Below are 25239 nucleotides of genomic sequence, written 5' to 3'. Positions count from 1 at the left end.
CATTCCATTATAAAAATTAATTAAAATCAAATTGTTGGCAACCGCTTAGGCAAAATTCTGTGCAGGTTGCCAGAGGAGGGAGTCAGGCTGCGCCCTGACCAAAGGCCTGGTGGAACAACTCAAAAATTATTTGATTAAAGGCTACTGCCAGACATCCACCATGCAAGACTCACAGAAATGAATGGGAATTTAAGAAGAACAAGGTTATCATTATACCAGCATATCCATTGACACTTATCAGCACAATATGGGGTGTGGGCACATAAAGGACTGGTCTTTGAGCTTTAGATGATGCACATGAAAGGAACCAGGGATATACTCTAGTCACCATTACTCCCTCTAATAGTGAACACAGCCCAAAGTACTGGAGTCTCAGAGAAACAAGAAGGAGATATTAGCAAATCCAAGGTTGGCAGTAGTTTGTTGTTGTTTTTTAAATGACCCTAAAGGGGCAAACCTCCCAACCGAGGAATCAGCTATAGACTGAGCATAGGAACATTGGGAGCTGCCTTATACTGAATCAGATGTTTGGTCCATGTAGCTCAGTGTTGCTTGCACTGGCTGGCAGTTGCTCTCCAGGGTTTCAGACCAGGGCTCTGTCCCAGTCTTACCTGGAGATGCTGGGGATTGAACTTGTGACTTCTGACTGCAAGACAGATGCTCTGCCAATGAGTTATGGCCCTGAGCATGGACTGTAGCCCTGGAACATTGTGTGATAGAACAGGAGAAAATGAGAAAGTTGGGGAGGGAGTTGGATCAGTATCCTGAAAGAGAGTGTGGCCGACTGGACCGTTGAACTGACTCGTCCCCTCCCTCTGTGAAACAGAAATAACAAGCTTCATTTTGCAAGCCAATCCAAAACTCTAAAAAGCTTTTATATTTTAGCAATGACTGCATGAAAACTGGTGGGTGGGAGGGAGGAATGCTCATGTCTCTCCAAATGTCATCTGTGAATGATGGGATTCTTGGCCCCTTCACTCGGTATCCAAAGCAAAGCAATGCAGAAACTTCTCCATGGCTTTTGTCAGGAACTGCTGACAACTATCCCATGTGGCAAGCCCTGTCACCACAGTTTCTCACCAAAGAACCTTCGAGACCACCCAGGCTGGCCATTGGCTTTTCCTAGATAGGGAAGAGAACCTTCTTTCTTAGTGGCACTTTCCTCAAGTAACATGGTCTATCTGAGTTTGGATGTGTATCTAGCCTGAATTATTGTCTTATTCGCTGATCCTGAATATTCCTCAGTCCTGCCTCCTGGGTCTTCCTCTGAACCAAGGTTGGCACACATATGAAGCAAGGTGAAGAGACTGCCTCAGGTGGCAGGAACCACAAAGGCAGCAGATCTGGCCTCCAAGAAATGTATCATCTACAGCTGTGGTGCTCCTTGGAGGCTGGATCTGCTGGTGCCTCAGCAGTCCTCCCACCCCCAATACAGCAGCATCTTGGTGAATAGGAGGCACTACTGGTCTCCTCCCACTCTTGTTCCTGATGTAGGTCTTTATTATCCCATTGTTCTTGATGCAGATCTTCACTCACCCCTTCTTCCCTGGCAGGGGGCTGCCTCAGGTGCCAAAATGTCTTGGGCCAGCCCTGCTCTGAGATTTACTGAACATCCTCTGGTTTAATCCTCTGAACTTGATCTTAGCAATTAAGACAGAGAAAGTAACAACAGCTACAGTCTTTTGCACACTTATCTGGAAGTCAGTCCCACTGGCTTCAATATGACTTCTGTGCAGACGTGCATAGGATCGTGCAGTTTTCAATTCATAGCATATTTTATTTTATGTTCTTTTCCCCTCTTTGAAATGAAAATTCCAAGAGCAAATATTCTGACCACATACTAGCCAGGAGAATTCCCGCTCCCCTCCAAAAAGACAACTCTTTCCATGCAAATATCGTAATTACAAAAGTTAAGGAGGATATTTATATGTAAATTTGTGCCGCTCTTCTTCTCTGTGTCTTGCAGAATGCCCCTTCATATGAAGAAAAGCCTTCAAGTTTGTCACAATTAAAGAGTTCCCAGCACACTCAACAAGCTAACATGTGTGTGTTTGCCCTCACTTATCCCAAAATGCACCACAAAAACCATACTTTTAAAATGCTTTTGGAGTTTCTCTCTGATCAACAAGATGCTTGGCTAGGTTTGATCCACCTTTGCAATGACCTTATATTCTTTCTCTACACCCCCTTCCTCACCTGCCTTCCTGCCTGTCTCAACAGTTTTCATAATGCCATTATACAAATCTATACCCCCCCAATATAGTATGATAGTGGTGGTGGTGATATTGTGAACCATTTTTGATCAGGCCATGGATCTGGCAGTAAGATCCAACCCATCATTTGGAAGCCAGTGGTCTACAAAGTCTTATGAAAAAGCATCTCCACCACCATCACTCAGCTCTGTGGTCCAGCTCTGAGGGCCTTCTGGTGGTTCCCTCACTGCAAGAACTGAAGTTACAGGGAACCAGGCAGAGGGCCTTCTTGGTAGTGGCGTCTGCCCTGTGGAACACCCTCCCATCAGATGTCAAGGAGATAAAGAATGATACAACTTTTAGAAAACATCTGAAGGCAGCCCTGTAGAAGGAAGTTTTAAATGTTTGATGTTTTATTATCCATTGGAAGCTGCCCAGAGTGGCTGGGGCAGAGGGCCTTCTCAGTAGTTGGTGCCCCCCCCCCCCGTGGAACACCTTCCCATCAGGAGAAGAATAACTATATAACCTTTAGAAGACATCTGAAGGCAACTTTGTTTAGGGTTGCTTTTTAATGTTTTATTATATTTTTATATATGTTGGAAGCCACCCAGAGTGGCTGGGGCAACCCAGTCAGATGGGCAGGGTACAAATAATGTATTATTATTATTATTATTATTAGTCAATATGACTATATTAGCTTTCCTTTCATACTGCTACTTCTTTAGCCCCTATCACCTATTTTTCCTCAGAGCCCCCTGTTCTTGTTGCTGGATAGGTGTTATAAAAAAGAGAGGATGAAAACACAAATTGAAAGCATAACTAAAGCATAGCTTGGCCTAAGCAGCTCTCGGCATCACAACTTTTGCCTCTGTGAGCCATGCTTAGTCCCCGCCACCCGCAAGCTCCAATTCATTGGCACTCCCAACCAAGAGCTTCCCATCGACCTGACAGGAGTTCCTTTGTCAGCATTACTCTCATTACCGATAATAAAATGAACAGCAAGCACATCCGAAAGTATCAACCACACAGGTGGAGAGCTGAAGGGGAGAGAATGAAGTGGGGAAAGGAAGTCTGAGGATCAGGTGCTGCAGGGAAGGGGGGGGGACGGAGAAATTAGGATAATTACCATTCTGAGATAATGCCATGCAATGTAACACAGCCTAATTGTCCCATTAATTCCTCTGCACTCACAATGCTTTGCTATGAAGGGCTCTTCAAGTTTCAAAAAGGAAGGGAGGGTGGGAGTCATTAACTGTGGGTCTTTTTTCTGTTAGGTGTAAATGAGGGAGAAGAGAGAACAGCCAGAGAGAGAAAGAAAAACTCACCAGGAACTTACGAAAGCTACTACAGAACAGCTCCCCTTTCTGGAGGGGGGGCATGCTGCGGGTGGCGACCAGGGACCTCCCAGTGACCCAGCTGTGGGCAGGGGAGTGCTGCCCACATCATTAGAACTCCCAGCCACCGTATCCCACCCACCCCCCCAGCTCACCAATCGGGTTAGCCGGGAGTGTGGCCACGTGGTGTTTAAACCGCAGCATGGCTGGGGAGAGCAGCCTCCATTCGTCTCCTCCGTCAGATCTCCCAGCCCCCTCTCTTTTCTTGAGTTGTTTGACTATGGCCTTACTATGACTAATGTTGGTCACCTGGTTGTCAGGGCCGGGTAGGAATTTTTCCACTTGGCAAATTGGCACCAGCCATTTGGCTTTCGTCTACCTAGTAGCAATCATCACAACTTTGTAAGGTTAGGCATTGGGTAAGCCTTGTCATGCGAGGGGCTGTTGTTGCCTCTAGCCTGCCCCTCCATGTTAAGGATATCCTGTTAAAGGGATCCGGGGGTGTGGTTCCTGTCTGAGGCCTGGGTGTGGGCCATGCCACAACCCCACCGGTGACCCTGGGGGTGCTCAATTGTTGTATATCATAGGGCTCCCCCTATCGTTGGTTGACCCTTACGGGACTCCTGCAGACAGGTAGGAGTCAGGATATAGTCTTGCTTCACCCAATTGCCTAAGCCAAACCGCTCACATCTATAACCAATAAAGTTGTGGCCTAAGTTATCCCATTAACCCAACATATTTGTGTCTGTGTGTTTACTTCTGAGGGAACTGCAGGGCCTGGAGCCTCGCCACGCAAGGGCTTCTACTGGGAGCAGGGATGGTGGCATCCAGTGGCGTAGCGTGGGGGGTGCAGGGGGGGCCGGCCGCACTGGGCGCAACATCGGGGGGGGGCGCTCGCCGCCTCCGGAGTCGCCGAAGAGCCTTGGGCGCAGGCTGTAGCAGAGCCCCATGTCTCGCGGAACCGACGAGCTGGCAGCGGCTCTCAGCGCTCGCCGCGGTCCCCGCGCGTCAGGGCCGCGGAGGGCGCACCAGGCAGCCCCTCCTCACAGCCCCGCCGCTGCTGCTGCAGCTGCTGGGCCATGTTGCATTTTCCTCGCCTCTCTGCCCTCCTCCTCCTCCGAGCAAGCGGCGTCGTTTGGGCGGCAGCGCCAGCGGCAACTCGCCTCAGATCACCTGACACGGACCCGCCACCGCCGTGGCTACCTTACCGTAAATACCCCAGCCCAGGCAGCAGCAAGAAGAAGCTGGCAGCGGTGGCAGGTTAGGGGTTAGGGGGCACAAATTACTTGCCTTGCCCCAGGTGCTGACAACCCACGCTACGCCGCTGGTGGCATCAGTCAATTTCACTTTGTTTCTCATATCTCCAGTTCAGATCTCCACATTTCCACATCAGTTAACTTTTTTTTTTAAGTGTCCCCACCAGCATTTTAGTAAGAACATAGTAGGAGCCCTGCTGGGTTAAGTCAATGACCCATTTTGTCTAGCATCCTATTCTCAGAGTGGCCTCCCAGATGCCCAGGGGAACATCACGAGCAGGACTTGAGCACAAGAGCAGTCTTCTGGGGGTTCCCATCAACTCATATAGAGAAGCATTTCTGCCTCTAACCATGGAGGCAAAGCATAGCCACTAGGGCTAGTAGCCACAGGTAGAGGTATCCTTCATGAATCTGTCCAATCCGCTTTCAAAGCCATCTAAATTTGGGGTCATCACTTTACTCCTGCGCAAGCAAATGTACACATTTTTCCATGCAATTTTTCAATGAAAAATTTCTATGCAATTTCCCCTAACACAATGCAGTTTTATACATTATTTCCACATATATATATATGCATCTTTATGCCCATTTTACCCCAGGACAGGCACTTTTATATATATCACTTGGCTGGAGAACTGCAAATAAGTGCAGACTTCAGCAAGTGTAGATTGGGTAGGTTTTCCTTTGAATGTGAACTGAACTGAACTGAACTGAATTTTTCACCTCCCATCCCATGTTGGAGAGATCTGCATTGGAATTTTCAGAGTGGCCACCATTGCTTCTCAAGTTGTGCGAAATGCCCCAAAGGAATCATCCTAGTGTTACTTTTGGAAGTCCCCTCTCTTAACTGGTATAGAAAGGTCCATAGCTCAATGGTGGAACACCTGGTTTCCAGGCAGAAGGTCCTTGGTTTAATCCCTAGCATTTCCAGGTAGGGCTGAGAAACATTCCCTGCCTAAAACCCTGGAGAACTTCTGCCAGTCAGTGTAGACAATTCTGAGCTAGATGAACCAATAGTCCATCTCATTATAAGGCAGCTTCCAGCTTCCATCAGAGATGCTTGCATTGTTTGACGCCGAATAGCTGCCTTAAACATCATATCACTTGGGAAAGAAGGAACAAAATGATTCTGCTGAGAGGCAAGTAATAAATGGCTTATTAGATACTGAGGCATCTAATTTGCACTCCCTCTTGTCCCAAACACCTACTAGGCTACTGACAGGTGCCCTAATGACAGGGTTGGGATCACAAGCAGCTCTTCCACCAACTCTATTTAACTGGAAATGGCCGGCATTTCACAGGTCATTATTTCTTCAGTTTTAATCAAGGGGAAAAGGGCCAGAAGCTCATTTAATTAGCATCAATCAAATGGGAGGGAATGATAGAACTCCTGAAGGGCAGGTGAGGAATCGATTTATCCAGTTACGCTGCAGCTAGATTTCCAAGAGTGGCCTAGTAACCATGTGCTAAATATACTGCAGCGGAATTTCTAGCAGCAATTTTCACATACCAAAAGAAGAGAGTATGCCTGCATTCGTGGACTGAGTCTCAGCCCAAGAAGAAAGAGGGCTGGTAGCTCATAAGAAGAGCTTGGATCAGGCCAATGACCCATCTAATCCAGCATCCTGATCTCACAGTGGCCTGTGTGACACCCTCACTCTCTTCCCATGTTGCTTCCAGCAACTGCTATTCAGAATCATTGCTGCCTCCAAAAGTGGTGGTAGAACATAGCCATCATGGCTGGTAGCCATTGGCAGCCTTCTCCTCCATGAATTTGTTCAGTCCCCCTTTCATGTCTTACTCGCCTATTCTCTAAACTAAAATGTCCCCAAAGCTGCAGCTTTTGGGAATCACTCCATCTCATTCCATGTGAGGGTCACATCTGAACTGCTTAAACTTATAGGGTCTTGGCCATGCCCTCCAACATTCATCAGATGCAAATAGGGAAATTGCCTATTTGCTAGCTCTTAATAATAAGAGCATAATCTTTGTATACTCTTTATGAAAAATGTTCTTATATGTCCACAAAATGTCCATTCATTTCAGCAGAGGGAACAAATCTAGATACACCCAGAGATATTTACCAGGGCAGCTCTTATGAAGAGGAGAATGCCATCCGTGAACTGGATCTGGATTGGGGGCAGATGTTTTCAGCTGCCTTGGATTTAGCAGCAATCTCATGGTTTTGGAAGAAAAACCCTCATTAAGGAATGCCACAAACTCCTGAGCTTTTTAGCTTCTGATGGCAAAAGCTGAAAATTCTCCATAGCAGATAAGTATCCTGAGCAGACAGGAGGGTTTCTGGTTATTGCCAATGGGGTGGGGGAAGGTACAAGCTGAATGTGCAAGGAGATAGACAATCAGGCTCACTGAATGCAATGCAATGCAATGCACCCTGTAGTGAATACAGTGATTAAGAACTGCACTGCAAAAACTGCACATCAGTATTTGCAGATAAATGTCTTAATCACGCACTCTCCTAAAGGGAGAGAAGGTGCACATCTGTGTGGAAATAAAGGGGCTGGTTTCATGCACCCTTTCTCTCTAAGGAAGGTATATCAAGAATCCAATCCACCCATGCCTGTGTCTTTGAAATATGATGGTTGCCAGGATGATAGTTTCCTTTTGACGTTTTCCACTGCTCGAAATGTTATCTCCAATCTGTATGTGTGTGTGTTTCTTTTTTTAAAAATGATTTTCCAAACCATAAAACAAAACCCTCTTGCCTTGTCAAAGCTGGATAAACAGCTGAACTCATTCCAAGGTGATCTGAATAGGAAAAGGATGCATCTGTCTTCAGGCAGAACACAGAGAGACTTATGGGGAGAAGAAGGCTGATGTTGCTGCTGCTTTTGTTACATAAATGTCTGTTTGTTGTACACAGACGTGTTGCGGGAAATTAAGCAGTTCACCTTTGCAAAGCGCTTTGCATCCCACTTAGGCGAGAGCCAGATGGTGCTTCTCTCCCTTTGTTTTAAAAGATTTTAAAAAACAACACCACCAACATCCAAGCAATGAAAGCAAAGAGCCAGGCGTCGAGCCTGAGCCCAAAATGTATTCATGCATCCCATCACTTGTGCTTAGTAAAAATGCAAAATGTGTGCAATTACAGGCACATACATATGGACAAACATACCTAGCCAGAGCCATGCAGAGAGGTCTGGTGGGTTTTAACTAACTTGGCAGCCTGCAGTGAGCTTTAGACCTGTCATGTCAATGTCAACCTTCAGATGGAATTCTCCACAGCCTATACCCGAGAAAATGATAAATTGCTGCATTCTCCAGGGGAAACTCAGCATGGACGCTCACAGGAACATTTCAGTGAAATCACCTGGAACTCAAGTTTGCTTTGGGTTCCTGCCCTGGGAACCACAAATCTGAATCCATTAAAAGGTTATTCTCAATTGCAGAGAGACCCTTCCGCTTATCACCGAAGGGTATGTTGCTTAATTCAATCCTAGATAAGGAGCTTTTCTGCAATGATTATGGAATGCCCTCCCCAAGGAGGTGTGTCTGATACCAACATTACAAGCATTTTTGGCACCCAGTGATGACCTTCCCATTTGCCCAGGCATTTTAGCATTTCGGGGGGATTGTGGGGGATTTAGTTTGCTCTATTCTGCATTTTAGTTTTTCATGTTTTTATTTGCTTTTGCCTTTCTTGCATTTTGCTATGTTCTATCTTTTTGTTGAGTTTCTAAATCGTATTGATGTGTTGTTATGAATTAGTTTAGTACACGATCCTGGGGAAAAAAAGATCAAAGGGAAATTGAGAAACATTTGCTTATTTTAAATAAATAAATAAAATCAGTTGTGACCTGAGCCTTAGACCTCCAGCCATTATAGCAAGCCAGGTGAATGACAACCCCATGAAGTCCTACAGAAGCAGAGGCTTATCAATGCACTGATGATCTGCACTACATGGCTGGTAGGTTGGATTTCATGGGCTGCAAACTGAGTGTGCCTGATCTAAGGTCACAGCCAAAGAATGTGCGAAAAGGTCAAGATCATCAGGCATACTCTCACACCAGCATAGAGAGCAGCCTGCCCAGTTCTCGTGCCCTACAAATGTTTATGACTCCCATCAGTCACAGCCAGCATGGCCAATGATCAGGAATGAATGGGGCTATGGTCCAAAACATCTGGAGGGTACCAGATTGGAGAAGTCTTGTCTAGTGGCTAGAGTCACATAGTGGCTACACCAATGATTGCACTGGCTTTCTGCTTCTCCCCACATGAACCCACTGAGACCATGTGTTAATAATCTGAGGTCCTTCTCTGTGTGCCCACTCTGAGGGAGGTGCAAAGAACAACAACACAATAACAAGGCTTCTCAGTGGTCGCTCCCCATTTATGGAATGCTATCTCCAGGGAGGCACACCTGGCATCATCGTTCGTTACCTATTGTTGTGAGGTGTTTTATTTGGGGGGGGGGGAGGCTGTATGTCTGAGTCCCTGAGTCCCTTCTATTTCCTGAATCCAACCAGGATCCAATTGCTGTAATAGCCAGACAAGTTTCTTGGTAATGGCCCCCTAAGTATGGGTTGTTAGGGTATCAAAGAAAGTGGTTCTGTGCCAGAGGATAAATGGGTGGGTCTCCCTGCTAGTTAGAATGACAAAACCAGAGCTGTGTGTGTCAGATGGAAGCAGGCTGGACAGCTGAGACAGAGAGCCAGGCCTGATCTCTGCTGGGATCCAAGTCTGTGGCCATGGGAGAAGTCAGACCTTCTTGGCATGTTAATGCTGTGAGCCCCTCCATTGTATTCTCAGGTTGCATATAAAAGGTAAAGGTAAAGGGACCCCTGACCATTAGGTCCAGTCGTGACCGACTCTGGGGTTGCGGCGCTCATCTCGCTTTATTGGCTGAGAGAGCCGGTACAGCTTCCAGGTCATGTGGCCAGCATGACTAAGCTGCTTCTGGTGAACCAGGGCAGCACACGGAAATGCCGTTTACCTTCCCACCAGAGCGGTACCTATTTATCTACTTGCACTTTGAGGTGCTTTTGAACTGCTAGGTTGGCAGGAGCAGGGACCGACTAACGGGAGCTCACTCCGTTGCGGGGATTCGAACTGACGACCTTCTGCTCAGCAAGTCCTAGGCTCTGTGGTTTAACCCACAGCGCCACCCGCGTCCCACACCAGGTTGCATATATGTGTCAATAATTCAGCTCCGAGGGCCTTCTGGCAGTTCCCTCACTGTGAGAAGTGAAGCTACAGGGAATCAGGCAGAGGGCCTTCTTTGTAGTGGTGTCCGCCCTGTAAGACATCTGAAGGCAGCCCTGTTTAGGGAAGTTTTTAATGTTTCATATTTTATAGCTTTTATTATTATTATTACTACTAATGTTCTGTTGGGAGCCATCCAGAGTGGCTAGGGAAACCCAGTCAGATGGGCGGGGTATTATTATCATCATCATCATCATCACCACCATCATCATCATCAATAAACCATATACCATAAAGACACCACAGTCTCCACTGTCCCTCATTCCAAGGAAACCTAACCCTGGGTAAGGGCCTGGGACCCCTGGAATCTTGCACCGCTCAGAGATTAAGGTAGCATGCACCATTCTCTTTCCCATTTCCTTTCTGCCAGGCCTTTGACCTTTCATTATCTGTGGCTTCTTTCAGTGGGTGGGATGCTTTAGGCCTGCCTTCTTATCAATATGAATGTACTTTTAGCTTTTATTCTGTTTTAGTTTTATGTTCAATGCATGTACTATTTTTTTTTGTAAGTCACTGCAAGCTACTTTTTATAATAACAATAACAATAACAACACGCTGCAGCAGTGGGACCAAAGAGAACTAAGTTCAGAGTCTCACTTAGCCACGTTGCTCTTTGGATGACCTTAAGCAGCAATCACTTAGCATGGCGAAAGCAAGGCAAGAAGAAAGGAGATGCTGGCAAAACATCAGGAAAAACTTTCTGACAGGAAGAGCTGTTCGACAGTGGAACAGTCTCCCTCAGGAGGTTGGGGTCTCTCCTTCCTTGAAGGACTTTAAGCAGAGGTTGTATGGGCATCTGTCATGGATGTTTTAGCTGAGATTCTTACACTTACACTGTGGGGGGTGGACTAGAGGGGGACCCCTGGGGTCCTTTCCAACTCTATGGTTCTATGAACTCTATGTACATTGCTGTGGGTTCCTTAGATAAAGATTTCCTAGATGTTCCTGGGGAGATCCCAGAAAGTGATGTGGATGGATGGTGGTCTCACATACTGTACTTCTTAATGCCCAATTTGGGTGCAACACACACTGATCTTCCTTGCCCACAGTTGTGCATCCTGTGGCAGCATCCAGGTTAGATTACCATTGATGTGCTTTACGTGTGGGTGACATCCTATAGTTTGCCTCAGCGCTCTCCCTCCATCCCACAAAATAAAAGGTGAGAAATAACTGGAAATCAAATAAGTCCAAATACTTAGGGCCAGCGCACTGGACCATCCTGTTCCTGGTTCTTGGGTTTTCATTCTGCCCATAGTAACCACTTCCTGTTCATGATTAACCGATTGTCGGACTTGCTCTTCATGACCAGAATTGTCTTATCCCCTTTCCCCGGCACCACTCAGCATACATTTGAAGAGATTTGCAGACAGGGGTCAGATATTGCAGACCGTGCCTGTCAGATAACATGTTTGCCATAAGAGACCTTCCTCCTCTTGCCCCCGATCCCAAGCTGCGGGAGCTTATCTCGCATCCTTCTGAACCTTCCCGAAAGATGGTGTCCAACCATCTACCTCCAACAAATTATTCCCTTGTCTGAATTGTGTTCGGTGCTGAATGAAGTGTACCGAGGTCGGTCCTAAATTGCCTATTATTTCCTCTCCCATATTTTATGCACAGTTATCAGTCTCTCTTCCAGTTGCCTTTTCTGTAAGCCCCGCGTATTACGTTTCCTTAATCTCCCTCTGCAGGTCATGGCCTCCAATCCTTTAATCATCTTTGTTGCCCTCCACTGGATTCTCTTTAATTTATCAATGTCTTTTCGTTAATGAAAGACACAGAGAAAAGAAAGAGAATGGAATGTACAGCTTGTTCCGCTGTAGCGATGCCTGTTTCTAGGGAAGGGAGAAAAAGAGAAAGAGAAAAGAGGGAGGGATGTCGAACACATGCGGTGGAATAAAGGATAAACATGTCAGAAGGGCAACATGTGGATTAATGAAGGCATTGTAAATGCATAAGAAATGGCTAGAAAGGGGGAAAAAGATTACAATTCTATGTATTTTCTAGGGAATGACTGCTGTTTCTAGCACTATGATTTTTGGACAAGGGATGACTCTTGTAGGTTAAGAATAGATCTTCATGTACATTCAAAAGCACTTTCCCATTTTATTTTATTTTAAAAATGAGAAATTAAGCCCAGCCCCTTGCTAGACTTCTGAACTGCAAACAGTATGGTGTAATGGCTAGAGTAGAGGTGGGAAACATGTAGCTCTCAAAATGTGGTAGCAGCTAGATAGCTCAGCCGGTTAGAGCGTGGTGCTGATAATGCCAAGGTTGCAGGTTCGATCCCTGCGCGGGACAGCTGCTTCATTGTCATGGTCCCTTTGAATTCTACAATTCTATGATTCTATGACCATCACTCTTATCATCCCTGACCATTGGCCATGCTGGCTGGGGCTGATGGGAGCTGGAGTCTAACAACATCTGGAGGGTGACTGGTTATTTGCCTCTGCATTAGAGTGCTGGACTGGGACCTGGGAAACCAGGGTTCAAATCCCTACTCAGCCATGAAGCTTATTGGGTGACCTTGGACCAGTCAGAGCCTCTCAGCCTAACCTACCTCACAGGGTTGTTGTGAGGATAAAATGGGGAAGAGAAAGGGAAGAGTGTGTGAGTGCCACCTTGAGCTCCTTGGAAGAAATATGAGATAGAAATGCAGTAATAAACAAATGATCTACCTAGAAAATGCTTTGTGGTTCACAGGTAGTTGAGTGGCCTAAGCATAGGTGTAGATTATTTAGTGCATGAAAATGAAAATGCAGGAGTTGTTTCACTTGAAAAAGCAATCATGAGCGTGAGATCCTCTAGAACAAAGGTAGGAAATCTGTGTCTTTCCAAATGTTAACAGAATACGACTCCTACCACCCCTCACCATTGGCTATGCTGGCTGGTAACTAGGAGTCCAGCAACATCTGGAGGGAGACATAGGATCCCAAACACTGATCTACAAATTCCACTTGGACTGCTGAATGGAACGTTCTAATCATTAACATCTCACCGACTGCAGTAATTTCCATTTTTTAATGAAAACGATCGATCAATCCACAATTCTGCCTTTCTTCAGAATATAGCTGTACTCTGTTGGTTCTGCTTTTTCCAAAATTACTAATTTACTCAGGCACAATATTCCCTCCCCAACTGAGTGTGCTTCAGCCGACCACATGGGAACATTGGTTTCCAGGATCCTTGAGTCACCCCTCTCTGCCCACTGCTTATGTCATCATGGACTTCTGAGGCCCATTCTGTACATATAGTGGAATCAAAGGGTCATACCTTAACTGGACCTCCTTACTTCAATCTGCCAGTTGGAGTTTGTTATGTCTTAAGGCTCATCTGAAAGACTGGGGTTGCTTACAGACTTCCTGCTTCCTGAGCAATCACCCTTATCTGTTTCCCCAAAGTTTAAGGGTGGTGAAACATCCAGTTGTTTATTGAGTATTCATTCTGATCTGTTTTCAAGGGAGGTGCCACAGTGTTGCATCAAAGCAATTGTTGCCCCAACACATGCCAGTGCAGTTTTGTGCCACTTTCCTTATTTTCTGTGGCAGCCCCAGAATTGAGTGATGCCCTCCCCACAGAGGGGCATCTAACTTTTTCACCATACACTTGAGATGTCTGTTTGCAGGGCACACCCTATTCCACTGATTGTGATCTGCTTTAACTGTTTCTAATTTTAATTTGTTGTAACCTGGCTATGGCACTTGCTGGTAAAGGGTGGGTAGTAGCAATAATAATAATAATAATAATAATAATAATAATAATAATGTTCTCCCCTGTTATTAGATTCAAGCCTATGGAATACTGAGGCATGCTGCTTATGAGAATAGAAATTTTGTTCAGCTGCCATCACTAATAACTAGCAATAGAGCTGCCCTCCATATTGTACCAAGCTTGGGTGAGGAAAGATGGGGTAGATGTGGAAACCTTCTGCAATGTCATTTCCCAGCTTTTGTACCACCCCCTCCGGGCTCCATTACCAGAGCCACCTTACCCTGTAGTAATCGGTGCTGTAGATGTCTCTGGACATCCCAAAGTCTCCAATCTTCACCAGCAGGTTAGCTCCAACCAAGCAGTTCCTCGTAGCCAGGTCTCTGTGTACAAAGTGCTGGGAGGCAAGGTAAACCATCCCTGAAGCGATCTGGCTGGCAATGTGAAGCATTTGAGAAAGGCCCAGCTCCCCTTTCGCATGCCGAGGCTGCCCATCCACGAGGATCATCGCATCCGGGCCGTGTGCCCTGTGGAAGGCGAGAGAGGGTAATGTTTAGGTGGAGTCTCATTTTCTTTGCAAGTTGAATCCCTTGGTTTGGGCTCTACCTGCTGGAGCAGCAGAAAAGAAGCTTGCTCCATCTTCCATGGGGCAGCATTTGAAGAAGGCTATACAGTGGTACCTACAGGTTATATACGCTTCAGGTTACATACACTTCAGGTTACAGAGAACAGAAATTGGGCAGCGGCAGCAGTGGGAGGCCCCATTAGCTAAAGTGGTGCTTCAGGTTAAGAACAGTTTCAGGTTAAGAACGGACCTCCGGAATGAATTAAGTACATAACAGAGGTACCACTGTATATCCACTCATATCAACTCTTGGTCTTCTCTTCTCCAGGCTAAACATATTGTGATATGGAGAATGGAGAATTAACAGAGGTTCGAGAAACTTACTATCCACATTAAACGATAGTATGCATGAGCCCTTGGTCAGTTTTCACCATCCACCCCGGTTCATTGCCAGCATGGAAGCAGAACGGTGAAAATGCCTAATATGTGGCGAAAGAAGGACAATGTTGCTGTGGCCTCCTGTCTCTTTTATTAGATACAACAGCAACATTTCCTTTGTGGTTCTCTCTTCTGGCTTCGTTTGAAATTAATCCTGGCATTTCACCCTCTTCAACAACAGCAGCAGCAGCAGCCCTGCAGAGAGCGAACAAATTGAAAAATGCCTGTGCGCAGATGGATCCCTCCATCTTGACATGGAGCTAAACTCTGAGAGCAACAAGTTCTGACTTGCTTGCATCCTGGAATTTCTCTCTCTGATAAGCTTGAGGCATACGCGGAGGGGAGGGGGGAAGGAAGACAGATATGACATGGCAGCGACAGATTTCTGCCAAAATATTTCTGGTTCAGCTGTTGAAGCTTTTCACGGCTCTCCTTCAGATGCTTTCCAAAATGCATTGTTGAAAGAGAGGGAGATGACAGGGCTCCACAAATGGGGATGTGACAGGTCAAGTGGCTTGCATTGTTAGGAGTCACCTATAGTGGAAAAGGCGAGTGCTGAGGACAGGTCTAGGGATGACACAGGGATGCTTGAGGAATTTGATCCTTGTGGATTATGGTGTGAGCCGACCTGGACCACATTAACACCATACATTTATAGTACTATGATTCCACTTTAATCTCTCATGACTCCCCCTAAATAACTCTGCGAGCTGTAGTTTGTAAAGGATGCTAGGAGGTGATAGGAGACCCTTATTCCCCTCACAGAACTACAGTTCCCAGAGTTCTCTGGGAAGAGGAATTGATTGCTAAACACACCAACTGAACCAGTGTTTTCCAAACTTGGGTCTCCAGCTGTTTTTGGACTACAATTCCTATCATCCCTGCCGGCTGGTCCTGCTAACTAGGAATGATGGGAGTTGTAGTCAAGGAACAGCTAGATACCCAAGTTTGCGAAACACTGTTCCTTTTCTGCCCCCCCCCATTCCTTCTTTCTTTAGTTTCTTTTTTTTATTTCATGCAGAATTGTTTATTTTATTGTATTGTGAAAACTTCAATATCCCCCCCCCAAAAGCCCCTTTCTTCTACTGTGTGTGTATGTGTAATAACTTTATGAGATCACCTTCAGTACCAGAAGTTCAAACAATAGGTGCATAATGATTGTCGTCCACAGCCTGGCCAATGTCCAAGAACTCTCTAAATGTACTGCAATACTTTTTCATCTGTACAGGTTTTTGCTGGCTCCAGTAAAGCCAGGAGCAGGGTGATGCTTTAGTACTTTTCAGGTTGTAGCAATTGTATTAATTTTAAGTGGATATTCTGCACTGTACTGTGTCACTAAATCTTTCTCTCTAAGCATGTGTGCGTGTTTTATGGCTTTTTGTGATGATAACAACTGCTACGGAGTACTGTCACCGCTTTTCCATTTTTTGTTTTCTGGAAGCAAGGATCTGGAGGATGTCTGGAAAGAAGCTCCTTAGTTAAGAAAATAAGAAGAGTCTGCTGAATCAGACCAATGGCCCTTGTAGCCTAGCATCCTGTTCTCACAGTGACCAACCAGAAGCCTATGGGAAACCCACAAGCAGGATTTGACCTCGAGAGCACTCTCCCCTCCTGTAGTTTCCAGTATTAAGCTGCAGCCTTTGTAAACAATAGCCATTACAGGCACATGGAGGCTTTCATGAACATGGTGCCTCATTTAGATGCTAATGCATGCAGTGAGCCTGTGCCTTCAAATGTGTGTCTGTTTGCTGTTGACAAGTAGAGGATGGGATTTGCTGAGGGAATCATTGTGTTTTAATTACACGGAGAGAAAGGCATTGAGGAGAACTAGAAAAACACAAGGTGGATTCAGAGGCCGTTGTCTCTTTGACCTTGGCAACATGGGGGGAATTGCCAATATTCCTTTGTTAAATCTAGTGGAACAAAGCTTTTGGATTTTTGCTAGCTTGTCAGAGTGACTTGGAAAATGCATTTAATCTCACAAAGTCTCCCCAATCCAAGGCAGGCCTATAGGGCTGGGAAGGAAAAACATCAAGAGCTCTGATGCTTCAAATCACCTCTAATGCTACCACAGCCCGAAGGTTCTGGTTTTCTTTCAGGAAGGGAATGGCGTCCCTCAAAATGCCTGTGTTGCTAATATACATCTCTTTGGATGCTTCCCAAAACGTCTTGTCCTTTTAGATGCCAGCTAAAATAAATGGCAGCCGAGGAAAGGGATTTATTTGTCCCAGTCACGAGTCAGATTCCACAGCTGGAGCACTTTGCCTTGGCAAATGTCGCAAGGACTCAACTCTATTGCTCATGGGTCATTGTCTGCATTGTTAACACATTTATGCTCCCGCTGAATAAACACAATGGGGGAAAACAAAACAAAACACACACACACCTAGCTTCTGATTTTCTAAATACAAGGAACTAACAACTGATCTTTATTTAAGGGCATGCTGCACTCCATGAATACTGGAAATCTTATACCCCACAGATCCTTGCATTGTACATCATAACAGATGAAGAGCCCAGTTGGATCAAATAAAAATGGCCCATCTTGTCCTGCATCCTGTGGCCCGTCAGATGTCCATGGGAAGCCCACAAGCAAAGCCTGAGTGTAGCACTCTCACAACTTGTGATCCTTAACAGACATTGTCTTCAATAGTGCAGTGAGAGCGTAGCTATCATGATTAGTAGCTTTGATTGCTCAGTGTTGGCCAGAATCCAAGGATAAACGAAATACTTATAAGATAGACTGGCTGAAATTTTCAGTGAGCAGGAAAGGTGCTGCTGCTGCTGCTGGTTCAGCCCAGCAGTGGCTAACCACGCTTGCCAAAAGAGCCACGCATGAAGTAAAAGATAATGTGAGTCCAGTGCATCCTAAAGTTCTGCATGTCTTGGAATGGCCTACACAGAGCTGTGGAGTAATCAGCAAATTGGTGGAGAGCTAAGAAGGAAGGGGCAATAAGAGGCAGAAGGTATAGATCGGACTCTGTGCCTGTTATGAGCTGCCAGGGATAGGACCAAGAACCTTTGGTTCTGCGTATAGGTGTTCCCTGTGGTGAGCTATCAGTACTCCAGGACACAATAGTTCATATCAGAACAAAATATAAATGGAGTGGATAAAACAATAGCAAAGTCAGTTGCAGCAATGGTCGAATCTGGCCAAGGCAACTGTCCTCCCCATGGTGGTCTATGGGGAAAAAGATGGGTTTTCAATTGTTGCTGGGATCTTGACATTGTGTCAATCATATTTCAAGTAGGAGGACATTCCATAGTCAGAGTGTCACCACAAAATAGGCCCTTTCTCTGGTCAATGCATAACTGATTGCCCTTAGATTGCCAGGAGGACATCAACTGCTGATGTTAGCTCAATGACAGATTGGTATAGGGAGAGATACCTCTTCCGATATTTAGGCCCCAAGTTGCCCAAGGCTTTAAAAGTCATTATTAGCACCTTGGTGGGGCACAATTCCCACTTCAAAAGGCTTTATGGTTCCTTGAGGTCTCTCCTTAAGAACTTTAAATCACTGTAAACCAAGTTTGTTCAGGATTTACCTCAAAAACTTATTCAGGTCTCCGTGTTTCATGTACTCAAATACCATTATGAGAGGGTCTCCATCACCACAGACACCATAGAACTTTACAATGTGGTCATGCTGAAGGTTGGTGAGAAGTTCTGCCTCCCTTTGGAAATCCTTTCGGGCAGCCAAAGTTGGGTCCTTCAGGGCCTGAGGGAAAGAGGAGGATAAAAAGACAAAATGAGGAAGCTAACAAGGGCCACTTTCCTCCTAAGCTTTAAGCCTGTTGAAATTGAGTAAATACAGATTACCACCTATCAAATGGAAGCTTCTTATGGTGTGCCGATAACTAGCATATGACGCTCCACAAAGTTGCCCAGAAGGTTGAAATGGTTCCCCACTCCTGATATAGTGGGAAGCATGGGCACTGTGATCCATTCAGAAACAATGCCAGAAGATCACCAGTTATGAAATTGTATGTGTGTGTGTGTTTGACCCAAGCTCAAATCTCATTGCAGTGGAATTTCCACAAACCCATCTGTGAGAGAGCCGGAAGGTAATAGCTTCCACTTATTTCTAGCTCAGTCAGAATTGGAAAACCATGAACCCAGAATTTGAAACCAATTCTCAATGAGGGGCAGAAAACATCATAGTTCCTTATTACAACTCTCCTGAACTAGTCCACCCATTTACTTTGGAAGAGCTGAATTTGCTGTCTTTTATTCTGTAAATTGATGTGTTGGTGTGTGTGTGTGTCATCTCTACTGCAATTCCCCCCCCCCCCAAAAAAAATCCTGTTTTCATTCCCTCTGGTTTAAACAGTTTATTGAGAGACTGAGACTCAAATTTGTATTCTTCTTGAAAATGGCTCCTCAACCACACTCATGGTTTGCCATGATTAGGTACTTTTGCCAATTGCGCGCATGGAATTAATACTGGAGTGGCTTTGGGTTTATTTAAGAATTAGTTGAAAGCATATTACACCTGTGTCTGGTATGTTTCCTCATGAAGACACAGCTTTCAGCTAAAGATGAATATGCTCTCAGGAATTCTTCATTGAGGATTTCAGTGTAAGGGGAAAGGGAGGTATTGATTTAGTCTAAGTCTACATTTTTAAAATAGGTTGACCTAATTCCTTGGTCCCACACTTATATAAAGACTGGAATGCAGCTATTAATCAGTTTATTCACCACTGAATTTTATGATGCATTTTCAAAGAAAACATGCACAAAATGAATATTTTAGGAGAACTACACGGAGAAGCATATAAAAATGCATATTTTAGGGGGGAAATACATCACAAAGCATTCACAATACAGTGGTGCCCCGCAAGACGAATGCCCCGCAAGACGAAAAACTCGCTAGACGAAAGGGTTTTCCTTTTTTTGAGACGTTCTGCAAGACGAATTTCCCTATGGGCTTGCTTCGCAAGACGAAACGTCTTGCGAGTTCTTGCGAGTTTGTTTCCTTTTTCTTAAAGCCGCTAAGCTGTTAATAGCCGCTAAGCCGTTAATAGCCGCTAAGCCGCTAAGCCATTAATAGCCGCTAAGCCGCTAAGCCGTTAATAGCCACTAAGCCGCTAATAGCCGCTAAGCCGCTAATAGCCGTGCTTCGCAAGACGAAAAAACCGCAAGATGAAGAGACTCGCGGAACGGATTAATTTCGTCTTGCAAGGCACCACTGTACATATTTTCAAGGGAAATGCATTAGATTCATATAAAAATGGTTTGTTTTAGGAGAATACTCACAGAGTGCTATAAAAAGCGTACTTTAGGAGGAGGTACATACAATTTAAACACATTTTTGTGTTCTTTTCTTTTATTTTCCTTTTGCAAAAAAGCCAGAATGTAACCAGCTTATAATTGAGCACATGTCAAACTAATATGGATCTAGTCTGATCTGCCCATCCCTAATTCAGTGTCAAATATTCAGCAGATATTTCATACCTGTATTTGACACTGGATGATACTGACTTTAATATGCCATCATAATTCATATCCAACAGTATGTGATTGTGGTCATGTAATTATATTTAGTCTTTTACCATTGAATAGCTGGCAAGCAATGGTACTGAGCATCTGACATTAATCAATAGGTGACGAGTGCCTGAGATCACATATTTTTGTCTCCATCAGTTGCAATCTGGACCATAGCTCTCACTGACAGAGCTCAGGCTTTACATGAAGAAGGTTCAAAGTTCCATCCTTGGTGCTTCTAGGTAGGCTTGAAAAAAACTCCTTTCACGAAGCCTGAAGAGCTGTTGCCAGTCAGTGTGGACAATAAAGAGCCAGGAAGACCAAAGATTTAAACTTAGGAGCTTTCATTGCTCCTATGATGCTTTTCCATCTTGCCTGCTGCTGACCTGGGCATTGAAAGAAGAAATGGGGGCGATATGGGTCTGGACAGCAGGTGTGGCCCCTGGATTGAAATAATTTGATTGCATTTTGCCACACTGCGTAAGGACCTGCCTGAAAGATCCCCTTTGGACTGAAAAGTGAGGCAGTTATTAAATGAATAAAATAATAAGAGTGACATTTTCTTTATCTTCGTTATTATTCTATGCTGACAAAGAGTGAGAGGAACAGGCCACTTTCCTTTGCTCACCACCTCATAAAAGCATGATGTGTGAAAACAGTCTGAATGGAATCTCGGAAAGCATTTGAAGACATAGCAAGAGCTATTGCAGATTGAATCCATCTTACTTGACGTCTCTTCAGAAGTCTGACTCTATTGAGTTAGACTCTGAAAGAAAACCATGTCAAGTTGGTCTCCTTTGCCAAGGTGTGAAGTGTCATACTGTGGAACAGCATTTGACAGAGAAAGTTTTCTCTTTTAAAATAGAGCAGACTTTAAAAAACACACACACACAACCAAAACCACACAACCCAAACCCCAGAATCCCTGTCTTATCATTCTAACCCACATCTATTAAAAAATCACATAATTTCATTTTAATTTTCTTCCCTTGGGGGACAACCTGACTAGAGACATTTAGATGGATGATTCAGATAGATGATAGTGCAGTGCACAGATGGCAAAACATCCATTCTCATCTTGGGCCCTTGATTACTATCAGCCATTTAATATCTTCATGATGTTGTTATCATGCCTTAAGAAACTTAGAGGTGCCTCTTGTATTTTCTTCACAACTCTGTGACACACACACACCCAAATATCCCCCCATGCTGTCTACTATTCGGGGTGGACCAAAACCTTTGGGCTTGCTTTGTGATCCTTTTTCTGAAAAAAGGCCACCTGGCTTTGCTTCACTCATTGCAAACATATATGGGTTGTTTTCACCTCACCTCAAAAGGATATTGTAGAGTTGGAAAAGGTTCCGAAAAGGGCACCCAAAATGAGAAAAAGTTGCAGAGTTTGGGACTTTTTAGCCGAGAGGAAAGGCAAGTATGATGTGACATGACAGGAGTTTATGGAATTATGCATGGCATGGGGGAAATAGATGAAGAAACATTTTTCTCCCCTGTGCACAACACAGATTAAAGGAAATCTTCCTTCATGTAGCACATAATGAAACTGTAGAGTTAACTCCTACAGAAAGCAGTGGTGGCCACCAACTTGGATGGCTTTAAAAGTGGATCAGACAAATTCATGGAGGATAAAACTATCAATGGCTCCTGACCATGAAGGCTATGATCTACCTCCACCATCAGTGACATTGAGCCTCTGAATGCCATTTGCTGGGAATTTTGGCTGGGTAGAGTGCTGTTGCATTAATGTCTAGCTTCTGGGTTTCCCATGAGTATCTGATCAGGCACTGTAGGGGCAAGATGGTGGACTGGGTGGGCCATTAGCTTTATCCAGCAGGCTCATCTTATGTTCTTAGCATTGTTTGCATATTTAGGCCTAATGCTATAGCCTAGTGTAGCTTAATCCAGATGCTGTCTCTGTTGCAAGGAAGGTTTGCTGCTACTATTTTTTTGCTGGCCACAGAGGGTTGATGTCTTCCATTGCTTATTGCTGATTTTAATTATTATAGATTGTTTTTCCAATCCTGTCTTCTTTGTAAGCCATATATGTAGCATTTATTGATTGGCATCTACATAAATTTGATAAATAGTTATAAAATATTGACTCAGAAGTTTTACTGTGAAATTGCTTCAAGATATTTTATGGGAAGTGACTCATAAATGAAATTAAATTTTAGAAGTGGGCATTTTCCATGGTTTCCCCTATAGTTTAGAACACACTTCCCTTTGTGATTCATGAGGCGCCAGAGCAATCTAACAATCACTATTAGAACTGCAGCCCTGTGGGGGAAATAGAAGTCTTTTAGCAACTCTTGATTCTTACCAAACTACAATTCCCATGATGCTTTGGGGAAAGCTATAACTATATAATATTGCTTTAAATGTAAGGTGAGGAAGTGACTTTGCAATGATATTTCAAGGGGATCAGGAGCTGTAGGGATTAGATCCTGGAACCATCAGTTCTGAGACCAGCTGGGCAACTAAATATCAACTATGGTGACAGGTAAGAGGGTAGTAGTAGTAATAATAATAATAATAATAATAATAATAATAATAATAATAATTTATTATACCCCACCCATCTGACTGGGTTTCCCCAGCCACTCTGGGCGGCTTCCAACTGAATATTAAAAACAATACAGCATTAGACATTAAAAACTTCCCTAAAGAGGGCTGCCTTCAGAGAGTTGGCCTTTTAAGTCTCTGAACTTGTCTACAAGGCAGGCGGAGCTTGGAGAAAGCAGTCTGGAGACAGGGGCTTTAAAGGCCCCCATCTGCTCCCAACTTTTCAGTTGCTTGCTTGGAGCTGTCCGTGGTCCAGCAGCTTTGTTTTGTAAGAACATAAGAACAGCCTGCTGGTTCAGGCCAATGCTCCATTTAGTCCAGCATCCACCACTCACAATGGCCAACCAGATGCATGGAGGAAGCCAGTGAGCAGGACCGAAAACAAGAACACTATTCCCTACTGTGGTTTCCAGAAAATGGAATTTTAAAGCATTTCTGCCTCCAGCTGCAGAGGCAGAGCAGGTAAAAAGGTAAAGGTAAATGACCCCTGGATGGTTAGGTCCAGTCAAAGGTGACGATGGGCTTGTGGTGGTCATCTCGCTTCAGGCCGAGGGAGCTGGTGTTTGTCCACAGACAGCTTTCCCGGTCCAGCATGACTAAATCGCTTATGGCGCAACAGAACACTGTGATGGAAACCAGAGCACTTGGAAGTGCCATATACCTTCCCACCACAGCAGTACCTATTTATCTACTTGCACTGGTATGCTTTCAAACTGCTAGGTTGGCAGAAACTGGGACAGAGCAATGGGAGCTCACCCCATCAGGCGGATTTGAACTGCCGACCTTCCGATCAGCAAGCCTAAGAGGCTCAGTGGTTTAGACCACAACACCACCCTCTTCCCTAGATCAGTGGTGGTGAACCTTTTAGAGACCAGTTACAGGTAGGTAGCTGTGTTGGTCTGCCGTAGTCGAAACAAAATTTTAAAAAATCATTCCAGTAGCACCTTAGAGACCAACTAAGTTTGTTATTGGTATGAGCTTTCATGTGGATGCACACAATCTGAAGAAGTGTATCTAAAGAAGGTATCTGAAGAAGAGACCGAGTGCCCAAACTGCAACCCAAAACCCATTTATTTATCGCAAAGTGCCAACACAGCCATTTAACCTGTATATCTCATTTTTTCCTGTGTGTTTCATGTCACTTTATGACTGTTATTGTAATAAATAATCCTTCATAAAAGTTATTGCATTACATTCTTCATTAAATTATCTTTCCATCGATATATAATTTTATGGTATAACTCAGTGCTTTTTTCCTTAAAAAAATGTTTAGTGTTACTCTCATTTTGACTCAAGAAAATCACCATCGGGAAAAACAAATGCAGTTCAAATCAGGAAAAATAAATACAGTAAATTTATTCTTCCATTAAATTCATAAAATGTTTAGGGGTATGTGTCCCCCTGTGTCCCCACAGAAAAAAAGCACTGGTATTAATAAAAAAAAAGTGGTGTTATTAAACCTTAGAAATACACTTTTTCCAGAAGGTTCCACCATTTTGGCCCCTACACTCGTGTATATTGGAGAGCTGTATTAAGAGCCACCTTCTCCCAATTTTTAATTTGGGATAATAATTATTGTCTGTATGTGCATATACAAATACCACACACCTATCATATATACCGTATATATGTGTGTGTGTGTGTGTGTGTGTGTGTGTGTGTGTGTGTGTATACATACACACACACACACACACACACACACACACACACATATACATATTCCCCTCAAGAAAGAAGGCTTGAGCTTCATCATGAGCCCTGTCTTTGCATCAGATGCCAAGGAAATAAACAACTATCTGACTTTTAGAAGATATCTGAAGGCAGCCCTGTTCAAGGAAGTTTTTAACATTTGAAGTCCCCCCCCCCCCCATAAGATGAACCACTGCAGTGAATCCTTAATAGGAGACTAGCCAGAATAGCTCTGTACCACCTGATACTTCCAACTGTCTTCCAAGCAGCTACAAATGCAGCTTCTACTTATGTGTGGAATTTTCATTCTCAGCAATTCAGAGCCTGGGTGTCCTTGGGATTTACCTTCACAGCCACGAGCATCTTGTCCTTGGTGGGGCTGAGGTTGTAGCACTCAGCCAGGAACACCTTCCCGAAAGCACCTTCGCCAAGCTCCCTCTTCAGAATGATGTCTCTCCTCTTAATATGCTGTACATCTGTAGGCAGCAAGGGGCAGGAGGGAGGGGAACCAGGAATTAATGTTAATGCAATAAATAATTTCATTTTCATCACCCGGCAGGCTCTCATTAATTTTCATTTGCAAAAAAAGATGACCCTTTTGTTTCACTGTATATGCAAAGTCTTGCCTGTTTATCTCTCCCTCTCCAGCTTTGCAAGGGAGGCAGAACTTTACTAACTACCCTCAACAGCAGGGACATCCCACATTGTTAAGATGCCCCATCTACTATAAGTGCTTTGCAATTTAGAGACAGCCAGTCCTCTTCACTGAAGGCGG

General features: G+C 44.4%; 1 protein-coding gene across 3 annotated transcripts in view; it reads right to left on the bottom strand.

The window, feature by feature from the left end:
* The window catches only part of NTRK3 (neurotrophic receptor tyrosine kinase 3), a 429804-nt gene that overhangs the window by 66283 nt on the left and 338282 nt on the right, over positions 1–25239 (bottom strand). For all 3 annotated transcript variants that reach the window (XR_013390655.1, XM_077918932.1, XM_028705834.2), the window contains exons 13-15: positions 24810–24940; positions 18260–18432; positions 13994–14237 (exon numbers count right to left, since the gene is read on the bottom strand). Coding sequence is in view for 2 of the 3 variants with exons in the window: in XM_077918932.1 (XP_077775058.1) it covers positions 13994–14237; positions 18260–18432; positions 24810–24940 (548 nt within the window). In the remaining variant the exon portion in view is untranslated. The remainder of the gene's footprint in view (positions 1–13993; positions 14238–18259; positions 18433–24809; positions 24941–25239) is intronic.

The sequence above is a fragment of the Podarcis muralis genome, chromosome 14 (assembly GCF_964188315.1).
Source record: "Podarcis muralis chromosome 14, rPodMur119.hap1.1, whole genome shotgun sequence".
In the NCBI taxonomy this organism is placed as follows: Eukaryota; Metazoa; Chordata; class Lepidosauria; order Squamata; family Lacertidae; genus Podarcis; species Podarcis muralis.
Note: the sequence above shows the minus strand (reverse complement) of the source record. Positions and strands in the feature narration are given on the sequence as shown.